Source organism: Chaetodon trifascialis, chromosome 1 (assembly GCF_039877785.1).
Source record: "Chaetodon trifascialis isolate fChaTrf1 chromosome 1, fChaTrf1.hap1, whole genome shotgun sequence".
In the NCBI taxonomy this organism is placed as follows: domain Eukaryota; kingdom Metazoa; phylum Chordata; class Actinopteri; order Chaetodontiformes; family Chaetodontidae; genus Chaetodon; species Chaetodon trifascialis.
Window position 1 is genome coordinate 11857591 of NC_092056.1, and position 21098 is coordinate 11878688.

Sequence of the window (21098 nt, forward strand, 5' to 3'; positions counted from 1 at the left end):
ACCCTGGTGGAGGCTGACTGGTGCAAAGGCAGAGATGCAGTAACCCACCAACCTCCCGCTCTCGCACACTCACCTCCCTTCACTGTTGCCTTTGGAAATGTTACATTGTGCCATTCAAGGCCACTGTTGTTCTGACGCTGACAAAGAAATGACAGATTTGTAAAAGAGTTGGATGTAAATAGATATTCAGCAGCTTTATAACAACCGATGTGACTAGCTGACTATAATGCAGACATCATTATGGTGTTTTGTATCATATTGTTCTAGGTGTATGGTGTATCGTGGTGCATGTCGCAAGGCTTTTGTGTAGGCAATTGTGTTATTTTGATTAGCAGACTGCACTTAACTGATGTATTGTAAGTCAGTGTTTGCCTTTGTTTTTTTTTATTGTTTTTTTTTGCTTAATATTGCTCTCCAGCCTCAGGGTCATTATTTGTTCTATTCTTCAAACAGATCTCTCATTAGTCAAGCCCTCAAGCCTCACAAGTTTTCTATCTCTCCTCTCCTTTACGGCTGACTGCTTGCGTGGTCTAACACTGCCCTCTGCAGGTGTGCGAAGTCACAACATTGGCTGCAAAAAAATTGAAGCTCCAACTCAAAATTGCAACTTAAACAAATGTTTTTGCGGATGATCAATGACTTACGTGGATGATGGTAGTTTCACTTATACATTATACATGCAGAAATTACGTTAGTGCTTTGCAATGCACCTCAAAGGGTGTTCCAGCTCTGGCCTAATTAGCTGCTTACTTAGAGGCTGTAATACTTTGTTGGTACCGGAATTGACTTCCTGTCGAGGAGCCAAGCAGGCAAAAATAATAATCACCCTAACCCTAAATCAAAGTAATAAATAAGTTCATTTGCAATTAGCTTTCTTGTAGAAGGGGCTTTCCAATTTATGTTATTATCGAACAAAATTACAAGACTAGCATGAACTAATGAATTATCAATATGAGATATGGTTGAATTACTTGTTCCCAGGAAAAGGTCAAGAGACACAAGCTTCACTTCACTTTCAACTTTATTTCTTCTCCATTGGTTTTGCAACAAGACAGAAATATGATATGATTAAATACAAAAAGCCTACAGGGGGAGAACAGCAGTGGTCTGAGGTAGACTGTGCCAAATTTTTGGGACATCGATTACAAGATTCACTGAACCGAGAGTGTAAGCACATAAATCGCTGATATGAATACAACATGGAGCAGGTAGCCAAGGTCAGCAGCATCGTGAGTCATGGTCACAACCATCGACACCATCATAATCATCAAGGAACAACACTGTCGACCCCCTGGCCTGAGGTCAGAAGGGTGAGGGTGAATGGGTGCCTGTATCCGTATCTTCACCTCCTACCGCTTGCCCCTTGATGGCAGCGCTCTGAGGAGCCGAGGGCTTGCACCTAAACCACCAACCTATTTCTTGAACTTATTTAGCAACTACTTATATGAAGATGTCTTGTTAAGCCAAATATGGGACCAATGCAAATTTCATCCTGTAAATTGTGACATTCTAATCAACCTTAAAGGTGGGGTGAGTCTGGACAAAGACTGCTAACATTACTGCCTCCTCTCCTTCCCCTCATCCTCAGCACAAGCGTGAACAACACCCAGCAACAGGTGGTGGTGTATCCTGTTCTCCTTCTTCATTGGCTAGAATAGTGCTGTGTGCCTCGATCCAAGCCACTTTGTTTCCCATTTACAGAGCCAGGTCTGTGTACAGTGTTTTTATTTTTCAACACACAGCTAGCAAACTATGAGGAGATATTTGCTGAAACTCACCTTGGGATTTGTCTGTTGGAGGAGATTTTTTGCTCATAAGGGAACAAAAACTTCATTCTATGTTCCATATTAAGTGCTGTTAAAAAATAATATAGAATAATAATAGTAATGTTTTGCCCTTATATTCCTTACCTTTAGTAGGGTGGATATTAATGAACATGTGACACTTTGAAATGCAAAAATCATCAACAGTACATTTCTAAATGGCTCACCACTGTGCCTGTCACTGGTGTCTATGATGTAGTGTGAAAAACCAAATGCAGGTTTCCTCTGCCTCCCGCCAATATTCATCATTAACAGTGTTACTGTCTGCCTGGTGAGCCAGCAGCCACCAGGTTGGGTTTCTTATTTCCAGATCAGCGGGGCTCCTCCTGTGTGTTCAGACGAATATTGTGCAGTGATCTGACTGCAGCCTCAGGAGCGCCACAAGTCTTCTTCACTATTATCGCCTCAGTGGGACCCTGCACGGACAAGCCTTTGAAACTCATGATCTCATTTCAGCGTGTTCTGCTGGGTCTGATATTCTTCAGTGACTCAAAGTTGACGTGCAGTTTGCAAATGCTGCTTTTGCCTGTCATCTTCTTTCCAATTTAATTAACTTTCACACCTTTTTGAAGTTCATCTGGCTATTTGTAACAACCATTAATATGCAGTGGTATTGTCCAGACCTGTTGAACGTCTACTGTTGGCTCTGATACTGGAAAAGTAATTATCTGTGACATGTTAAATAACTTGGCCAATAGCTCTGTCACTAGCTTGGTCTGTCATAGGCTAGTTTTTCCTTTCTTTCTGAATCATTAGTTGACTTGCCAAAACAGCAGTAACATAAAGTGATAACATGCAGTGGTGGAAGACATATTTACATCTTTTACTTTTAAGTGAAAGTAGATTTAACAAAGTCAAAAAATACTCTGTTACGAGTAAAAGTTCTGGATTCGAAATGATACTTTAGTAAACGTAGAAAAGTCAGCAAAATGTATTCAAAAACACTAGAAACACTAGAGTTTGTTACGTAATATTGTGTATTACTGGATATTATTACTTAATGTTGTAGCCAATATTAGGGACATTATACATTGCTATTTAGTTTGATAATAAAGCGCTGCATGTATTTTACAAATTCCTCAGATGTTTAAGATCTCAATTGAAAAGTAACTAGTAACTAAGTACAATAAAAATGCTAAGTTAGAAATATAAAGTAGCATAAGATTACAATAAGATTTATAGGTAAATGTACTGAGGTGCACTGCACCACTTGTAATGGGTCACTGTTGTGTTTACAACATGTTCTGCTGCTCCCCAGTGGCCAGACAATCAATTCATGCTCCTCTAAACAATAAGAGGATTCTGTTAATTGCAAAACAAAAAAGAACATAGAGGAGAATTTATGCATTTCAGTCAATAATGCACCAATTAAATCTCCAAGTCGGGATAAATGAATGTAGTTCCCATTGTTTGTATTGTTTGTACACTCTTGTTGTACTTTAGTTGAGGCTTGTCCACTTCTGAGTTAACGTGAGCTGTTTCTGCCAACAGTGGGCAGCAGAGCACTGTCTCTGACACTGCGGAGAGGTTTTTTGGATGAGGTTTCAGTAACTGGCTCAACTTTTTAACTTTAGCATCACCTTCAGATTTGGTGTTTCACACCGGAACCCCTTTCCCGAGCGCTCTGGCCTAATGGGCAAGCAATATTCTTGCAGTACCATGTGAAATGTCTGCATGCACTCTAGTATGAGACCCTGTGAGCGAATGTGTATGGGGGGGGGGGGCTTGAAGGAAGGGAAACATCAGGGCGGCTCCTGCCAATTGCCTGTGCCTGAAATGACAGAGACAGGTGCAGTAAAATCACCGTTTCATACCAGAAGCCTCTCTCTCTCACACACTCATGGACACAGTGACACATGGACGCATGCCGACACCCACTCAGCACGCAGTCAGCCTGCCAACACGCTCAATTATTTCACTGCTCTACTTTCTAGCATGAGAGTTTCTAGACTGCAGTATCAACAGTATGGAGGGTGTCCTGTGCAGTTTGCAGAGTTTCATTTGTGCAGTTGATTCCTTGAATATAACCGTGGCGCTTAATGTCCACGTTAGTCTTCACTTTTGGTTTTTAACATGAAAAAGCATCCGTCCTGCCATCGACAGCGTCTCTGTGGTGAAGGAGAAGCCAAGTTGTTTACTTTCCAAAGATCCATATCAACCTTTGACCTGTGAGCAGACTTGCTGATAGGGTGTTGAAAGTAGCATTGAGGACCCCCCCCCCAACACCCACCCACGTCTAACCGCCCCATAATGCCAAACATCTTTCCTGCTGATTGCGTCTCTCCTGAGAATCAACAAAGTAAACTCCTCGCTCTGTTTTTTCCATCGAAGGTGAACAGTGACCTCCTCCCTCTTGGAGCAGAGTTGCTTGCCTAAAACACTCATCAGTCATGGCAGCGTTTCACTCAAATTTTAAGCATGGCAGACATGGCAATCTCTGCTCTGACATCACCCACGGAGCACCATAGATCTTCATCTTCTGCTTTGACAGAATGTTCAAAATAGCACAAGATCAAAGAGCTCTGGATGAATGTTCTGAATGTGTGGGGGCACGACACAGACGGCAGCGGACAGGGAGGTTACGTATGCGGCCTTATGACATGAAGGTTGATCCGGACGAGAGGGATTTAAGAAGAAAACGAGCGCTAAGCTTCTCAAGACTGTAAACACAAGCATACAGTGTGTTGTGCTGTCAAGTGAGGCCTGTAAATGAGGAAAATGTGGAGCTATACTTCCTCTCAGTGTGAGCAAGGGACTGTCGGATTGATTTTTCTTGCAATTTACTTGTGCGAACGGCATCATTAATTGTTTTTCAGTTTCACCACCAGCTGAAAACGGTCCATAGTTCTAACTCATTATCACGGGCTAATGGAGATAGATGTCCGCTTCCAACTCTTAAAAGTATAATTTCATTGTCAGGAAAATAGTTTAACTTCGGTCCAAAGTGATTATGCTTTGGATGTATTTGCACATTGTAGAACAGTTCTGTGTCTGGTTTCAAAATGAGTCAGTTAATTTAATGGTTGATCAACAGAAACACTTTTTTAAATCAAATCATTGTTTATTGTTTCTTTGATTTCAGCTTCTGTTTGTTTCTGTTTTTCCATCTTATGTCATTGTAAAGTTAAAATCTTTGAGTTGTTGAATCGTTTTACTTATTGTCTTGGTTTTCTTTATGTATTGTGTTCTCCTTCTTCCTCTCTGTAAAGCACCATTGTTTCAAATTTACTGACTTGCCTTCAACTGGTGTGTAGACGCTGTTTCTGTCTACACCACCAACAGCTGCCCTGCTTCTTCTTCTTCTTCTTCTCTCTCTCTCTCTCTGTCTGTCTCTCTCTCTCTCATCAGCCTCTGAGTGACAGCACATGTGCTGCTGGGGTACATGGGAGGGCCGCTGTTGAAATTCTAACCCCTTACCCCACGACTGTGAGACATACCCCAGTCATGGACAGGGAGGAGCTGTGAGAGACAAATGCTGGGAGAGGAAAGGAGGGAGAGAGACAGAGAGAGACTGTAAGTGCAGGACGACAGAGAGAAGGAAAGAGAGGGACAGGTTTCAGGGGTGGAGGGTTTGGCCTTTTTGCCCCGTCGAGCCGCTCAGGAGCCTCAGATCTTTCAGCCATCAGAGGTCGTGTTCGTACTGAGCTTCTGAGTGCAGGTACTGAGGATGGCGGCACGGGTGTTGATGGTGTGTGTGCTGGGTACTCTGCTTTGTCAGGTAAGAAAGATCACCCCCTTTCAGAGCTGCTGTCAACTAATGTGAACAAAATATGCTGATTTATTGGAGCGCGGAAGTATTTTTGTGTTTATTGCCTGTTAAATCCAGTGTGAGCTGTCTGTGGATGAAAGGAGACTCAAATGGAAAAAAAAGCTAACATTGTCCTCATCAAGTTGATGGCGGTAACTAAAGGCAGTTTTGTGGACAATAAAATCTTGAGTTCTTAATTTAATTGTTTAAAAGAGTTTAGAGCACAGGTGCCTGAGCTATAGGAGGTATATCCCTCTCCACTTTCAGATTTCTTTAAAAATATCAATAATAGGCTGCTGTACAGATACTCCACTTGCATGTGAGGTACACCCTCCTTTCCCTGGCTATATGCATCTAGATCCAGCCTACCCCCAAATCTCACTTTCAATTCCTGCCCCCTCAGAGTGGGATCTTATTGAGAGAATGACCTTTAGCTGCTCTGCTCGTCAGATATACAGTTTATGTTTTCACCTGAGTGATGTCCTCGACCAAACATCAACTGATTTTCATCGATAGAGGCACTGAACTGGCTCTGCTTGTGGCTGATCTAAACACTTCATCCCAGTTGGAAAGAGGGTGATGAAGTGTTTTGAGGAGGACGAGGCTCCAGATGTGTACCGAGGGCTCAGGGCATCATTAGTAGCCCCTGTCGGCAGACGCCATTGTGAGATTTAAAATGGATGACAAAGTAAACTGACTTATTACCAACAGCACTTCCAACCACCATCAGTCTTTCTCTCTGTTTGGAGTAGTAATGGAGCCCAGTTAGGGAGGGTGGGTGAGCTGGCCTCCGGTGATTCTTGAGGGAAGTCTTGGCTATGATGAGCTCTATAATTCATTGTAAATGTTGCAGATGTTATGTAGCGGTGCAAATGAATAATTCAGATTTTTTCAATCACTGAAGTGGCTCTGACCTTGTCAGTTGACAAAATTTTGTGCAAAGTTTCAGGGCCTGTGTGGTTGGGAGTCTTTACAGTGAATTTGTGCTGCTTTCTTGGTTCATTTTCATATTCCATGCCAAATTGATTCTGGAGAAAATCACTTAAAATATGCGTTGTCTCGTTTGAACATGGGAGTGATTGATCACTGACACGACCATAGGGAAAACCAGTTTGTCACAGTGAGGCCTAAGCCCCTAATGACATGACACAAAAGATATTTTGGTCAAATCCTCAGTAATAATTGTACTTAAACATAAGTAAATAATACTTGAATGCCTTGAAAGACCTGTGTTGTAATTTTTGTCATACAGAAACAATCTGCTCTACCAAAAATCTGTTTTCTGAGTATGAAACATTAAGCCAGTGGTGAAAAGTTTATAGCCGACTACCTTAAACAGAGCGGCAGCATTAGTGGTCTTCAATGGCGACCCAACATCACAGCAAAACAAGCCTCAGAACATCTCAAACTGTTCCAACCAATCTTTACTTTACCAATAAATCGCTTAAATACTGTACTCCTCATTCAGCGAAGTCATTGGAGTCCATTGAAACTGCTGTTTCCTCCACTAAGAAACAAGCTGTAAACTTCTCAAATCCACTTTTCAAGACTACGGGGGCTGACCAAACAACACGTGCTAAATGCTCACATGAGAAATACAGAAAGCAGTAAATCATCTTATTTCTGGAAACAAACCATAGACCAGATATATTGTGCTTTTTAACTCTTTTACCTGCCAGATCTCTGCACAAAAGTCACACATTTTCTTTGTACAATGCTTCCCAAAGGTTGTGGTTGGCCATGTTGGTTTCAATTCTAATACTTCATAAGTAAAACATCAAGAAACATGTCACAAACTCCAATAACTAGACAATCAGAATGAGATTAATTGAACCATCAGCGGCTGTCAATCCCATCCAGAGGCTTTGATCAGTGTCACCTGATAGCTTTCAGTTCTTTTCATTTTCAGTAAGCTGCTGTTGTTTTGAACCAGGCAGCGTTCAGGCCTGCTGGGTCTATGTTGTGGTGAGGAGTGGGCAGCAGCAACAGCTGTTCCCAGATGCATACGTGATGCCATTTGTCCCGCTCTGTAATCCCCCTGGCGGAAAGAGGAGTGGGCCGCTCCTAGACCATGAAATCGAGTACAAATCAAGAGTCTATAGCAGCAGCCAGCTGGCGCTGAGGTCTCACTCATCGGAAACAATCAGTCAGAGGATTTAGAGTCTGAGTCTCAGGTCCTGCTGGGTGTGGATACCTGCAGGCTGTTTTACACCGACTAGAGTTTCAGAGGGAGCAAAGGGTTGAGAGACAACGTCCAGGTCATAAAACTAGTTTACTGAAGTCAGTTTCCTGTCCTTCTTTTTTCACAATATACAAGTTAATTAACTCATGTGGAGGTGTTGAGGTTCTATGTAGAGGTTTATTTTTGAGACAGATTGGTTTTTGTTCTGGCGTATCCCAATTAACAGCATGTGTCTGATGACGTTTCTTTGCTCAAAAATGTACAAGGATTCTATACTGGAAAAGTAGAAGACAGCTCATCAGTTCATTGTATGACTTTATTAAAGAAATGACTGATTACCTTTCATTTAATCCACCACTTAAGTTGTCAGATGACACTGTTTTATATTTTTCACAGTATCTTCATGTTTATGCCCCTGTTGAGCCCTACTTTATACCTTACTTCAATATTATATCCTTGCTCAGCATTCCTAAAGCTCAGACATCTGTTTCAAGGGGCACCATAAATAGGATGTCCATGCCCAAGCCATGCAGTCATGACTTAGCAAAGAGTAGGGGTGTGGGACCAGTGCTGCTGGTGACTGACTGTTTGAATGTCCATGCCTGAGGACCAGTAACAGAAGTGACCACAGGGACACCTGTGCGACCTCTAGCCCTGTGGCCGAAGGGACTGTCAGGCATGCTGCAGCCAGCACTTATCGGCTGGCGGCTTTTTTCTGATTTATCTCAACGACTGTTCCTCTCTTCCTTCTTTCTTTTTCATTTCTCCACATTTGTTGCGAGTGTAGACATTCCATAGACATATACCATTACTTTAAACTTGAAACAAAAATACTAAGAAATGTTAATGCTTTGCAATGTGTGACAGGCATTTGCATTGCTGTATTAAATTGCATTAGTGGTTCATGAATGCATGTTCAAGAAGCCATGCATTTGAACCAGTAGCAATGTTTAGAGGGTGGACAGCTCAAATAGTTTTATGAATGAATGTGTGACTTTTAATGCATTTTCCAAGTAATTTTACAGTTATGGTGAATATTAGTGTGTGTGTGTGTTTACACAATAGTTTGAATATAGCTGATATAAATGACCCCTACACATCTCATGTCATCATGTTTTGAAGTGGCTTCCTATTGACAATCATACCTCTATATATGTCCTCTCTTTGTTGTTGTAGTTGTTATTATTTCAAGTTTTTATTAAATTATTTAGGTGGAATCAAACTTTCTCGAGCTCAGTAAACAGTCCTCAGCAGCAGAGTGCTCAGTGGTTCTGGCTGTGAGGGCATGTCATCCTGGAACAAGCTGTCCATACTTCTGTGAGGGCCCGAGGTGAAAGGCCAAGCTGTAAAAGTTTCTGGGAAAAAGCCTTGAAAACAGTTATTCTGTGTGTGGTGTCATCGCTCAGCCTGTCAGGGGAGGCACTCATTGGTCTAATTGGTAACATGACACTTTGGTGTTACCGCATCTTGGTCTGGTAAAAACATTATAACAGTGGCTGATGCTCAGTGGAGCCACTATCCAAAGAACAATGTCGGACCGACGGCACAGCACAAGACAGGAAGTGAGTGAAATAACAAACGTTCGTTATCTTTGTAGTTGTTAGTTTGTTTGACTGTGGAAAAACTGGAGCACTTTGTATTCACTATAATTGTCTCCGTTAATGTTGTCTCATTAGCCCATCAAACCTGTTGGGTCTGAGTTAGTTTTCCAGCTTTCTTATACTCCATTTATCAGTTGTGTGATGTATAGAACACCATTGATAGCAAATACAAAAAACAACATTACATCATCATATTAAAATAGTTTTTACAAAGTAAAGTACCTACTTCTATTGGATACAGGAATTTACAAGAGATATAAATGATCATAAATACAAAGCATTCAATATTCCATCCATCCATTTTCTATACCCGACTATCCCTTTTCGGGGTTGCGGGGGGGCTGGAGCCTATCCCAGCTGTCAACGCATGAGAGGCGGGGTGCACCCTGAACCGGTCGCCAGTCGATCGCAGGGCAATATACAAGACAGACAACCATTCACACTCATACCTAAGGACAATTTAGAGTCACCAATTAACCTAATGAGCATGTTTTTTGGTCTGTTGGAGGAAGCTGGAGTGCCCGGAGAGAACCCATGCATGCACAGGAAGAACATGCAAACTTCACACAGAAAGGCCCTGCCCGACCCGGGGATCGAACCGGCGATCTTCTTGCTGTGAGGCACACGCACTACCTGCTGTGTCACCGTGCCGCCAGGCATTCAATATTACAACCAAGTTTTCACAACAAATGTAAATGGATTTTTGTAATTGAGTCTCCATCTTTAGCCATGTTAGCGTGGCTCTTGGGATGGTAATGTTGATTTGTTAGTTAGCTGGTCAGTCAGTCTGTTTGTCGTATCGACTGAAACATCTGTTGAATGGATTGAGATGAAATCTTCCACATCCGTCGGTAATCCCAAGAGGGTAAATCCTTCTGACTTCAATGATCCCTTGATTTTTCCTGTCATGACATCAGTAGGTTGACATCGCCAGTAGGTTTGTTTTTAAGTTACATGTCTCGACTATTGGATGGGTGAAATTGGTGTCCATGGTACCCAGATGATGTGTCCCATGACTTTGGTAGTCCACTGTCTTTCCCTGTGGCGTCCCCTGAGCAGTTCAAAGTTTCATTAACCCTGTGAAATATGTCATCATCTACAGGATGGATTGGTACAAAGTTTTGTGCAGACATTCATGGTCCCCAGATGATTTATCCTAACTGACTTTAGCGCCACTGTGGGGTTTACATTAATAGTTTTGATTGAACTGTCTCAACTAAGTATTGTGCACACATTCATGACACCATCAGGATGGAATAACTTTGGCGACCCCTTAAACCTTTCAACACCATCATTTGTTTTAAGACCAAAGACTTGCAAAACTAATAATATTCTCATCATCCTCATCCGTAATTCATGTTTAGTGCCAATTAGCAAATGTTAGCACGTTGACGCTCTAAAGTAAGATATGTCTCAAACAGCCTAACAGAGCCACTAACATGGCTGTGGACTGGACTGTGGTTTAACACAAAGCAGCAACTTCTTAACTCTGCCAACCTCTTTCTGTCAAATTCATGTTTCAGTAGTAAACTCAGTTCTTTTCCTTCTCTTCATATTTGTCGATTACGCCAACTAATATCTGCGGTTAGCCATAACATGTTCATCTTTTAACTGAACTTCCTGTTGCACCTATTGTATTTATCTTTGGTAAATAAATCATGGCGCACTGGAAAAGAGTTTTGTAAAGTGTATTTTAAATTTGATGAACTTGCAGTGAGGTTCACACTGGTCTGCACCTCCCTGCATATGCGTTCTCAAAGTTAGACAAAGCTGCTCATGTTAGCCCAAGTGTCCGCAAATCAGGCAAACTTAGAAAGTGCTATACTTGGAAATGCAACTGTGATGCAGCTGTTATTGATGTTGAGGTTAAGTAGCAATGCAGAATGTGTGCTATGCCAGTGGAAGTTTGGGTGCTGATATGTGCCGAAGTCTTAAGTATGGAAGTTGATGGCTATCAGGATGAATTTGTGTGGGTGACATGCACTGCTGGAATGTGAGTGTAAACATCTCTTTGAGAGTGTAGATGACGATGGCTACAAAAAGCTAAATAGGTAGGGGTCGAGAATATAGAGCAGTCTAAGATTAGCCTGCCCTCTGACTCGGCCTGCAGATGCCAGCCATGGTTGCCATTCCTCCCTGCACTGTCCAGCAGCGTGCCAGAGGATCAGTATATCAGAGCAGCCGCCCAGGGCCAGGGCAGAAATCACAGGCCATTCACAAAATATTCACAGATTCATCCACTCATCTGTTTAGCTTATTTTCTTATGGCTCACTGAAACAGGCTTTTAATCAATATTCGGTTACTATATTTGAGTGACAACATGAAGACTAAACAGACGAAAAGCTTTTTGGCAAGCTGATACACATTTATTTCATGTTCTATAGACTGCACCTTTGAGCTGTTAAACATATGGGATATAATGCTGAATCCAGTGAATTCCCACAGAGAAGCCGGAAGCAGCTTACGGAAATGTGTATATGTGCTTATGCGTGGGTGGGTGTTTTGTTGATGCATGTACATCAGCCTGTGTGTGTGTGTGTGTGTGTGTGTGTGTGTGTGTGTGTGTGTGTGTGTGTGTGTGTGTGTGTGTGTGTGTGTGTGTGTGTGTGTGTGTGTGTGTGAGAAATCGCATATATGAGTGTGTCAGTGGAATTCCTACAGCCGAGCAGATCCGTAAGGTGACCCCAAACTCCCAGTCAGGTGCAGAGCTGAGCATAAAGGGGAATTTGTGAGTGTGAGTGGGAATGCGGGTGGGAAAGCACGGGATCTAAATCCATAGTCGACAGCTGTTGTGTGAGTGTGGGTCTTCGTGTGTGTTTGTGTGTGCGCGAACATAGTCAAGACAGCAATGTGGTGAATGAGGGCTCGTGAAATGAGCATGAGTGTTTGTGTTTCCTCGTCCCGAGATGAATTTGCACCCAGATCAAAGGAAGCTGACAAAGACGTGTATTAGTGTGTGAAACCTGAAGCTGTGGCCCTGCATCCCTTCTGCTCTGGAACAATCCCATGAATTCCACATTACAGAGAGCCTCAGAGCTACAGCGGGTGTACAGCCATTCCATCACGCCACTGGGAACGTTATAGCACCGAGGGAGACTCCTGACATGATTTTAAACAGCTGCAAATGTCTATAATGACATAATTTGTGTCTTCCATGAAGTAGAATTACAGGAATTGAAAAATGCACTTAGTGACATACTGCATTATGTCCCCATGTCTGATGAGTGGAGTGCAATGTGTCTAACATCTAGTTAACTGCATGTTCCTGCGACTTTCCTCTGTGAGTTTCATGCTGTTAATGTTTCCCTCAGGGGTGGAGCTCTGCGGAGCTTCATCACAGTGAGGAAGAGCTGCATCCTCGGCCTCTCTACCCATGGAGGAAGCAAGGCACGGGAGTGGTGAGGGTGAAGAGGGACTGGATCATCCCTCCAATCAGAGTGCTGGAGAATAGCAAGCAGGTTCCTGAAGACCTTGTCCAGGTAGGAATGTCAACTTAGCCCACACCTGTTCGCATTAGAATTTAGTCAGTGTGTGATTTCTGGTACGAATGGTCCTTAAAATATGGCTTCACAATTTTTAAAGCCTGGATAAAAACAATGCTGGATTTGCTTTTTGTTGGCGGAAAAGACGATTGGCTGGCAGATTTTGTTAGTTTCTTGAAAACATTGTCTCTATCTGAATTTTCAACATTTCCACCTTACTCTGATTTTAGAACTCTTTGAAGGCATTAAATATGCACTTCATGCCAAAAGACAGAGCTAAAGATGTGGCCTACGTCCCAGGCAAAAGTCAGCATCCTTTAATTAATAATTCAAGTTGCTATGATGAGGAATAATGTGAAATCAAACAGTTTCATTTTACTAACATAATCCTGTTTGGCCTGATATGCTTTATCATCATAATTACAAACTGCATTTTCACTTGTAAAATTACAAGAAAAGATTTGTGTTTGGTGAACATTAGCTGAAGCTGGTGGAGTGTTAAAGTGGTAGCTGGGAGTGTATGAGGTACTCATCTGTAGTCAGTGTATTACCTGCAGTGTATTACAAGCAAACAAGGCTACCAGCACAGAAGCTAAGCAATGTACAGCTGTGGACAGGGTCAGCAGCAAAATGTATTTTATCCAGCTAAAAAAGGCTCACCTACAATAATGAAGATCAGTTAAAGCTTATGCAATATTTTTAATATTTTCACGGCTTTACCTTGTCGCTGTCAGGCAGCGCTTTCCTTTGGCACCGTATTTTCTCAGCAGTAAGCAACACTGCTGAGGAGCACTGCTGTACTCAGCCATCAAGTAATATAGTGCTAAACACCTACAAATAAATGAAACAACTTTCCATTTCGTCTCCATCTGCAGAAGTTCTTCTCCTGTATGCTCTATAAAGGTGTCCTCTTGTCTCCACAGTGAGCAGCATTTCATTATTGCTGCTGTCACAAATCACTGCTCTTTATTTTCATGTATTTGTTGTCTCTTCCACAAATTGGTGAAAGTCTGTCCCTGCAGCGTAATTGTTATGTTTCAGAGTATATAGGACCCAAAATACCATGAGAAGCCAGGAGACTGATGGAAGGTTAACAATTTAATGGATAGTCAAAGACTGTTTAATGATCAATCCAGACTGGGCAGAGAGTCCAGAGTGACTGAGTGCAGGAAGTGATTGGTCCAGTTTCTTCAGTGAGAGCAGACTGGACAGGTGAAGGTTTGGCACCTGACAGACACACAAAAGGTAGGTCAGGAAGGCAGGAAGCAGACAAGGAAAAATGGACACAAAAGGTACTCAGTGATTTTCTTGGTCTTGGTCGTTACCAAGCAGGAAAACAGATGATTCAAGCAATACTGGCTTGATGATTATAAACAGTGAAGGCAGGTGAGTCTTGATGGCTTGATTGAACGCAGCCGAGCTCAGGAGGAGAGGAGGCTGGGCCCAACCTGACGGCCACACCTGCAGTGACACAGACTCAGACAAGACAAGCGGGAGAAACAGACAGGAGACAAAAGGAGAGGCAAAACGCAGGAGCACAGTGGGGAAAAGGAGGGGAGACTGCAGATCTCCACAGTAATATGGAGCTCGACACAGTTGTGCTGGATAGGAATGCAGAAGTGCTACAGCTGAGAAAATATAGTGCCAAAGAAAAGCGGTGTCTGACAGCAGAGTAAAGCCCTGAAAACATTCCAAATATAGTGCACATTTAAATTTAGACTGATTGTTTTAGGTGGTCTTTTTTCTACGTGGATGTACCAGCAAGGAAGCATGCCAACCTCCATCTGCTGTAGGTAGTACTACCTACTGTACCTCGTACAATCCCACTTCAAAAAACCTGAACTATCCCTGTTTTAATGTAACCTGTAACCCGACAAATAACGTAGTTTAAAATGCTCCTTGGCCTTGGAAGTAACACTTGGCTACTACTGTGGATAAGCTAGTTAGCCTGACATGCTAATGTTTCCAGCTTATATTGGACAGGCAAGCATTAGCTGTGCAGGCTAATTCATTCCATACACTTGTATTTTTGGCACTAGAGAGGTTACAAACAAACAATGTTTGTAAATTGTCTCTTACTATAGCCCCATACACAACAACTCTCTGCTGTGCCTTACTTAAAAAATACACAAATGAGTAAATAATACACATGATCATAGTGATGACTATGATGATTTACGCTGTAAAAGAAGGTCCGGTGGACCGAATAGAGCTTTGCAAAATTGAATCCAGTTGAAGACCAGCTTACTGTTGACTGTAATTTCATCACACAGCACAGATCAGTGTTTAAAAGACAAGTGAAATGTAAATGTTGTGTTAAGGCTGTTACACATGTCCTGTAAGTGTATAAATCTACTGCACAAGGAGAAATATTGAACCACTTTTACACGGTGCTGAAAATGCAGCAGAGGCCATATGTCACAGAAAATGAATGCAAAATGAATAAAATATAGACTCCCTGCTATATTAGTTCAGAATCTCATTTCCTGCCATAAGTCAAAGGCCTCTCTGAGCTTAGACACTCTTGTTTCAAGGTCCCTAACTGTCAACATGCTCACATCTGGTGTTAGGACATATGGTTTACAATCCCCCCCCCCCCCCCCCCCCCCTTCCCTGGAGGTAGTGATGATCGTCAGCTTCATCTTCTCTGTCTGTCTAGATCAAATCGGACAAAATCTTCACGGGTGAGGTGATCTACAAATTAGAGGGACCGGGGGTGGACCAGGAGCCCAAGAATCTGTTTGAGATTGATGATAAAACAGGAGTAATCAGGAGCAAGCGGCCCCTCGACAGAGAGAAATACAGCACCTTCACGGTAAGAGAGCTTTTATGGGAGTAACATTTTAAATCACCCACTTAAAATGTATTTTAAAGCACAATGAACAGAAGTACCTAACACAAGCTATAGTGCTCAGTGAGTGTGCCAAAGCATAGGTCCATGTTTTTGTCTTAAAGCATAGATCAGTGTCTCAGACGCTAGAACAAACAGCCAGAGGTCAGTTCCAAGGGCCTTTATGGGCATCATGGGAGACACTTCAAAATGTTTCAGACCAGATGACTGTGATGTAACCGGCGATGTCGAACCAAACATCCTGCACATTTCTTTCTGCCATGTCCAGCATATGTTGTGCACCCACACTCTGAATACCCACAGTCACCTTGAGTGGCCTGCTGGATGCTTCCTTGGTGGAATGCAGGAGGCTTGCTGTGATTATCTCATGAATCCAGTCTTCATTAAGAAACTTTTGTCTACTGTATCTGTGTGTCTGTATTTAGCTGAAAGCCTTCGCGCTGTCCCCCAGTGGAGAGAGACTAGAGAATCCTACCACCATTGAGATAGTGGTGCTGGACCAGAACGACAACAGACCCGCCTTCACTCAGAGCCAGTTTGTTGGCAGTGTCTCTGAGTTCTCAGTCCCAGGTACATCCATCCGTTACATACTGCATTACAAACTTTTGATTTTCATATCAGCATGAACCACAATGTTCCAAAAAAGCCATCTTAAATTTCTTTCCTGAAGAAGCTTCAAAGTTTTATAAAGTAGTTTTGACTGAAGTATAGCATTTTCCCTGCAATGTTTGATAACTGTCTCTGTGTTTCAATGTGTCCGTGAAAATACAGTGTACTATTAGTCAGTTTAAAGCTGCAGCAACTACCTGCCCAGCACCAAACAGCAGACAAAGTTAGCAATTAACAGGTGAACATAGTGGACATTTAGCAGCTGGACAGACAGATGTTTCAGGAGTTGGTCGAGACCAAAACAGAGATACAAGAGAGTGAATATTGGACCTGCATGTGTAAATAACCAACTGTTTGCTTAAGCTTGGATCAAATGTCAGTGTTCACAGCTTGTTTCTGCTGCCCCCATGTGGCCAAAAATCAGTTATACTAGTCGAATCAGGGCTGCACTTAGCAGTTAATGGTTTCACTATTATAACAACAGCAGATCACCATTAATGCCACATGAATGACTTAAAATAAACTGATTTGCATGTGAACCAAGTAAACTGTCCTCACCTACAGGCACAGTGTCTTTCCATTCAAAGAATAGTACGCTTCAAGACTTGTTAAATGTTTCGTATAGTTTGTCAAGAAGTCCTGCAGCCTCAGTACAAGTCACATATCTGTGACTCATCCTGATTGGTCGTTCCAGCTGACGGAAACTTCTGATTATTTTTGACAGGCACGTCGGTGATGTCAGTGTCGGCCACTGATGCAGATGACCCAATGACAGAAAACGCTTTTCTGAGCTACTCTATCATTGGCCAGGAGAGCGTTCCTGCCAACGCTGTTACCAAGACGATGTTTGGTATCAACAACCAGACAGGAGCCATCTACACTAGAGATGTGGGCCTGGACCGAGAGGTAAAGCACAGGTTAAGGTTAAGATGCAGATTATTGCAGATCATCGTGGTTAAAATATGCTCTATTCTGTCTCAGGTGGTGAAAGGTTTCAGATTGAAGCTGCAGATTGCTGATATGGGAGGCATGGGACTAACGAGTGAAGGTGTGGCAATCATACATGTATCTGACATCAACAACCACGCCCCACAGTTCAGCCCTGCCTCGGTGAGCCTCTGACAACCAAGAATATTGAAACTTGACTAATTTAATTAAATACTTGGATATGAATTGTTTATTCTGTTAGTTATATGGTTCTGTCACACTGGTTTGAATCTTTTGGTCCGTGTTTTGTGTGTGATGCCTGTAGTACAGCATGATAGCCGTGGAGAACAGGAGGAACTACGAGATTGGCCGGGTGAACGTGACGGACAGAGACGATCGTGGAACCGGAAACTGGGAGGCTAAATATTTCATTTCCAATGACCCTGATGGCAACTTTGTCATCAGTACAGATCCTGTAACCAACCAGGGCGTTCTGACAGTGATGAAGGTACAGTCTGCCAATCTGCTGTTCACTGAAAGAGTGTGGAGGAGGCATGTGGTGACTGTTGAGTATCCATCTCACATTGTTGCTGGAAGAGTACACTATCCATAAGATATCTGATATACCTTTGTTTTATATCCCGGTGAGACTCAATTCACACAATTTTTTTCTCCCATGAGTCTTCTCGACTCTTCCTCATGGACAGTATGTGTTCACAAGCACTGACTGATCAGTTCTGGGCTCAGGAGTAATTAGGATTTTTAAAATGGGTGTTATTATTGTCCTTTAAAGTCAAAGTGTGCTTTGAGGCCTTCAGACACAACTCGACAGCACCCTCTAGTGGTTGAGCTTTAAACAACAAGTTACTCAGACAAAGATGCTCACTTGGCTTCTCCCCCGTTTTCCACAGTTTTTTAAATTAGTTTGAAATGACTGAGCTTTACATTTAGATTTATAATTAATTCTTTATTATCCAGAAAAGCTTCCCCTCCACCGACAGTCTTCTCTGCTCTGTTTCATCACACAGCCTTTGGATTTTGAAGCACAGGACGAGCACATCCTGATCCTAACGGTAGAAAATCTCAATCCTCTGAGCAGCAAAGCTCCAAACCTCCCAGCGAGCACTGCTACCGTGGTGGTGACTGTTGCCAACGAGAATGAAGCTCCACATTTCAGGGAGAACCCCATTCAGATTGTGGTCCCTGAGTCTGTGGCTCCTGGGACTTTACTGAAAAGCAACATCGCCTTTGACCCTGATAATTCTGAGCTGAGGTATGATGCAGCAGCAAAAATGGAGGAGTGTTTTTGTTGTGTTTTTAAGACAGTTTGTGTGTCTGTAACATTTCCTCTGTTCTGCGTGGCAGGTATGAGATTAGCAGAGATCCCGAGAGGTGGCTGAACATCAACAGAGACACAGGAGACATAACTGCCAGGAGAACCTTTAACATGCGATCACCACATGTTAAAAACAACATCTACAATGCTGTTATCAAGGTTACAGGTCAGTTAATCTAAATCTAAACCTCACATGGCAGGTTTGACACCTCTTCTAAGGAAAACGAATACTTTAGCAGACAGAAACGTTGAATCATCTGTTGTATTTTAATGTGGCATTGCTGTGTGCATATGTTTTCCTGTGCAGATGCTGATGGTGTGTCAACCACTGCCACAGTGGCCATCACGCTGCAGGAGACCAATGACTTCCCCCCTCAGCTCTTCCCTCTGAGTGGCTCTGTGTGCAGGGAAGCAGAGCGGAGGAGGTCGGGCCTGGTCGTGACCGCCATGGACGAAGACCTTCCTCCGCATGCTGCCCCCTTCACCTTTAAAATACCTGATGATCTGTCAGTCAACTGGACTGTTATTAAAGTCAACGGTAAGGAAAGAGCATCGGGGTGAAGAAGGAGCGTCAACGGTATTCCTATGAATGTCCAAAACTCACACCTTTCTCCATTTTCTTTCCCCCGTCAGATACTCATGCTGTGCTCCACCCGCTCGTAGAGCTGGAGGCAGGAGAGTATGCGGTCACGGTGTCTGTGTCAGACTCTGGCAGTCCAGTTCTGAGCGCCTATGCTCAGGTCAATGTCACTGTGTGTCTCTGTGACTCCTTTGGAGATTGTAAGTCTGAGGTGGGGGCTGTCCTCGGCTCCAGTGTGGGAATCAGCTTCATCGCTCTCATCATCATCATGGCCTGTATTGCACTCTTACTGTGTAAGTCTCATCTTGAAGACGTCGTGAAGTCTTAAAAATCATAACAAAACATAACTATAAGTTTAAGATGTTTTCAGTTGTTTCCATGAAAATCAAAAGCACTTTGCTTCTTTTGTTAAGTGGATTCTTAGAACAGGTGAGACTTCATTTTAACATTTGTAATGCCATCATCGGTTGGATAGGTAAAACATGTAGTAGGGTTTACTAAAAATCTGTTCTTGATGTGATTTATGAACCAATTTAGGAGCCAGAATGCTACCAATATGCTATCTACAGATTAATGACAAAATCATTAGTTGCAGACCTATTACCAGATAAACACTAATGAATTGATACGTGATGGTTTCCCTCGGTTTGGCTGCAGTGCTGCTCCTGCTGGCTGTGGCTGTGACCTCCTGTGGGAGACGCCACCACATCAAGAAAGGAACAGGTCTGCTTGTCGGGGAATCAGAAGACGATATCCGTGACAATGTCTTCAACTATGATGAGCAAGGGGGAGGCGAGGAGGATGAGGTACAAAATCTGACATGTTCCCTTTTGTTGTTGTGGTTTTGTTTCATTTGTTCTTCCAGTTTATTAGTTTCAGTATGTTTCGATCTGTAGCCTCTTCCTCTCACCTTGCAGAACGCCTTTAACATCGACCTGCTGTGGAATCCCCACGATGCTCCTTCGACCCCGGGGTCCTACTACCCACCGGCTGGTGTTCCTCGAGGCAAGCAGCCCGTCAGGAAGGACGCCCCGCATAACCTGCCCTCACCTACTTACCCACGGAGGCCTCCTGCAGATCCCACTGACATCGAGGACTACATCAATGACGTGAGAGGCTTCTACCATGATGCTGTTTCTCCTGAGAGTCATCATTACAATGTTTTTTAACCACAATATACCACAACAAAATTCAAATCTGCACAACCAGAGTTTAGTTCAGTGGCCTTTAAGTGATGGCGTCTTTAAATAGGGAAGATCAATCCAATGTTTGCAGTGTTACTGAATTAAAAACCTTCCAGCATTCAAACCTTGTCATTCTTCTTCCCTCAGGGCCTGGAGGCTGCAGACAACGATCCTAACGTGCCTCCTTACGACACAGCCCTGATCTACGACTATGAGGGAGAGGGCTCGCTGGCAGGCAGCCTCAGCTCAATTGCTTCAGGCAGCTCTGACGGAGACCAAGACTACGACTACCTCAACGACTGGGGACCACGCTTTCAGAAACTGGCCAATATGTACGACCCGCGTTAAGGTGGCCAGCACCCCACAGAGAGAAGACCTGTGATTCACCACCAGTCAGGGACACAGTTCATGCCTCAGGTTTTTTCTGGACAAAATTTTTAGACTTAAGTCCAGGAAAAGATTTGAAGTGTGCTATAAGGGGAAAAGCCATGGGCCTTTAATCTGACGTGCCTTGGGTTTTATTGAGGATCATTTGGACACAAAATGGCTCATTGTAAAGTTTTGTGGTTAGCTCAGGAGAAGTAACCGAGACGGTAAAATTGTGTGTTGACACGATCAGTCACGAGGAAAGGAGCTGTGCATGCGACAAGGCAAACAGTGTGTTGAAATGATTGTCCACATCTGGTTTTCTTTATCCTCAGACCCGCATGGCTCCGTAATGATGCATACAAGAAGCCTGAAGTATTAAAAAAAAAATCCTTTAAATGTATTTCT

The 21098-nt window shown here is 43.0% G+C and overlaps 1 protein-coding gene across 1 annotated transcript; it reads left to right on the forward strand.

Annotated features, from left to right (window-relative positions):
• Positions 1–5476: 5476 nt before the first annotated feature.
• cdh15 (cadherin 15, type 1, M-cadherin (myotubule)) lies at positions 5477–20912 on the forward strand. Its single transcript, XM_070965738.1, has 14 exons — positions 5477–5541; positions 12667–12834; positions 15497–15652; positions 16114–16258; positions 17022–17203; positions 17279–17407; positions 17550–17732; positions 18253–18497; positions 18590–18726; positions 18868–19098; positions 19194–19433; positions 19798–19946; positions 20058–20249; positions 20472–20912. The coding sequence occupies exons 1-14, from the start codon at positions 5491–5493 to the stop codon at positions 20670–20672; spliced, it is 2409 nt and encodes an 802-aa protein (XP_070821839.1). The 5' UTR covers positions 5477–5490; the 3' UTR covers positions 20673–20912.
• Positions 20913–21098: the final 186 nt, after the last annotated feature.

What these genes read in the sequence shown, in the direction of transcription:
- cdh15 (XM_070965738.1), top strand. Translation starts at nt 5,491, where the DNA reads ATGGCGGCACGGGTGTTGATGGTGTGTGTGCTGGGTACTCTGCTTTGT. An exon ending in GCGTTCTGACAGTGATGAAG is followed by an intron (nt 17,733 to 18,252) that starts GTACAGTCTGCC and finishes TTCATCACACAG; the next exon opens with CCTTTGGATTTTGAAGCACA. An exon ending in CCTGATAATTCTGAGCTGAG is followed by an intron (nt 18,498 to 18,589) that starts GTATGATGCAGC and finishes TCTGCGTGGCAG; the next exon opens with GTATGAGATTAGCAGAGATC.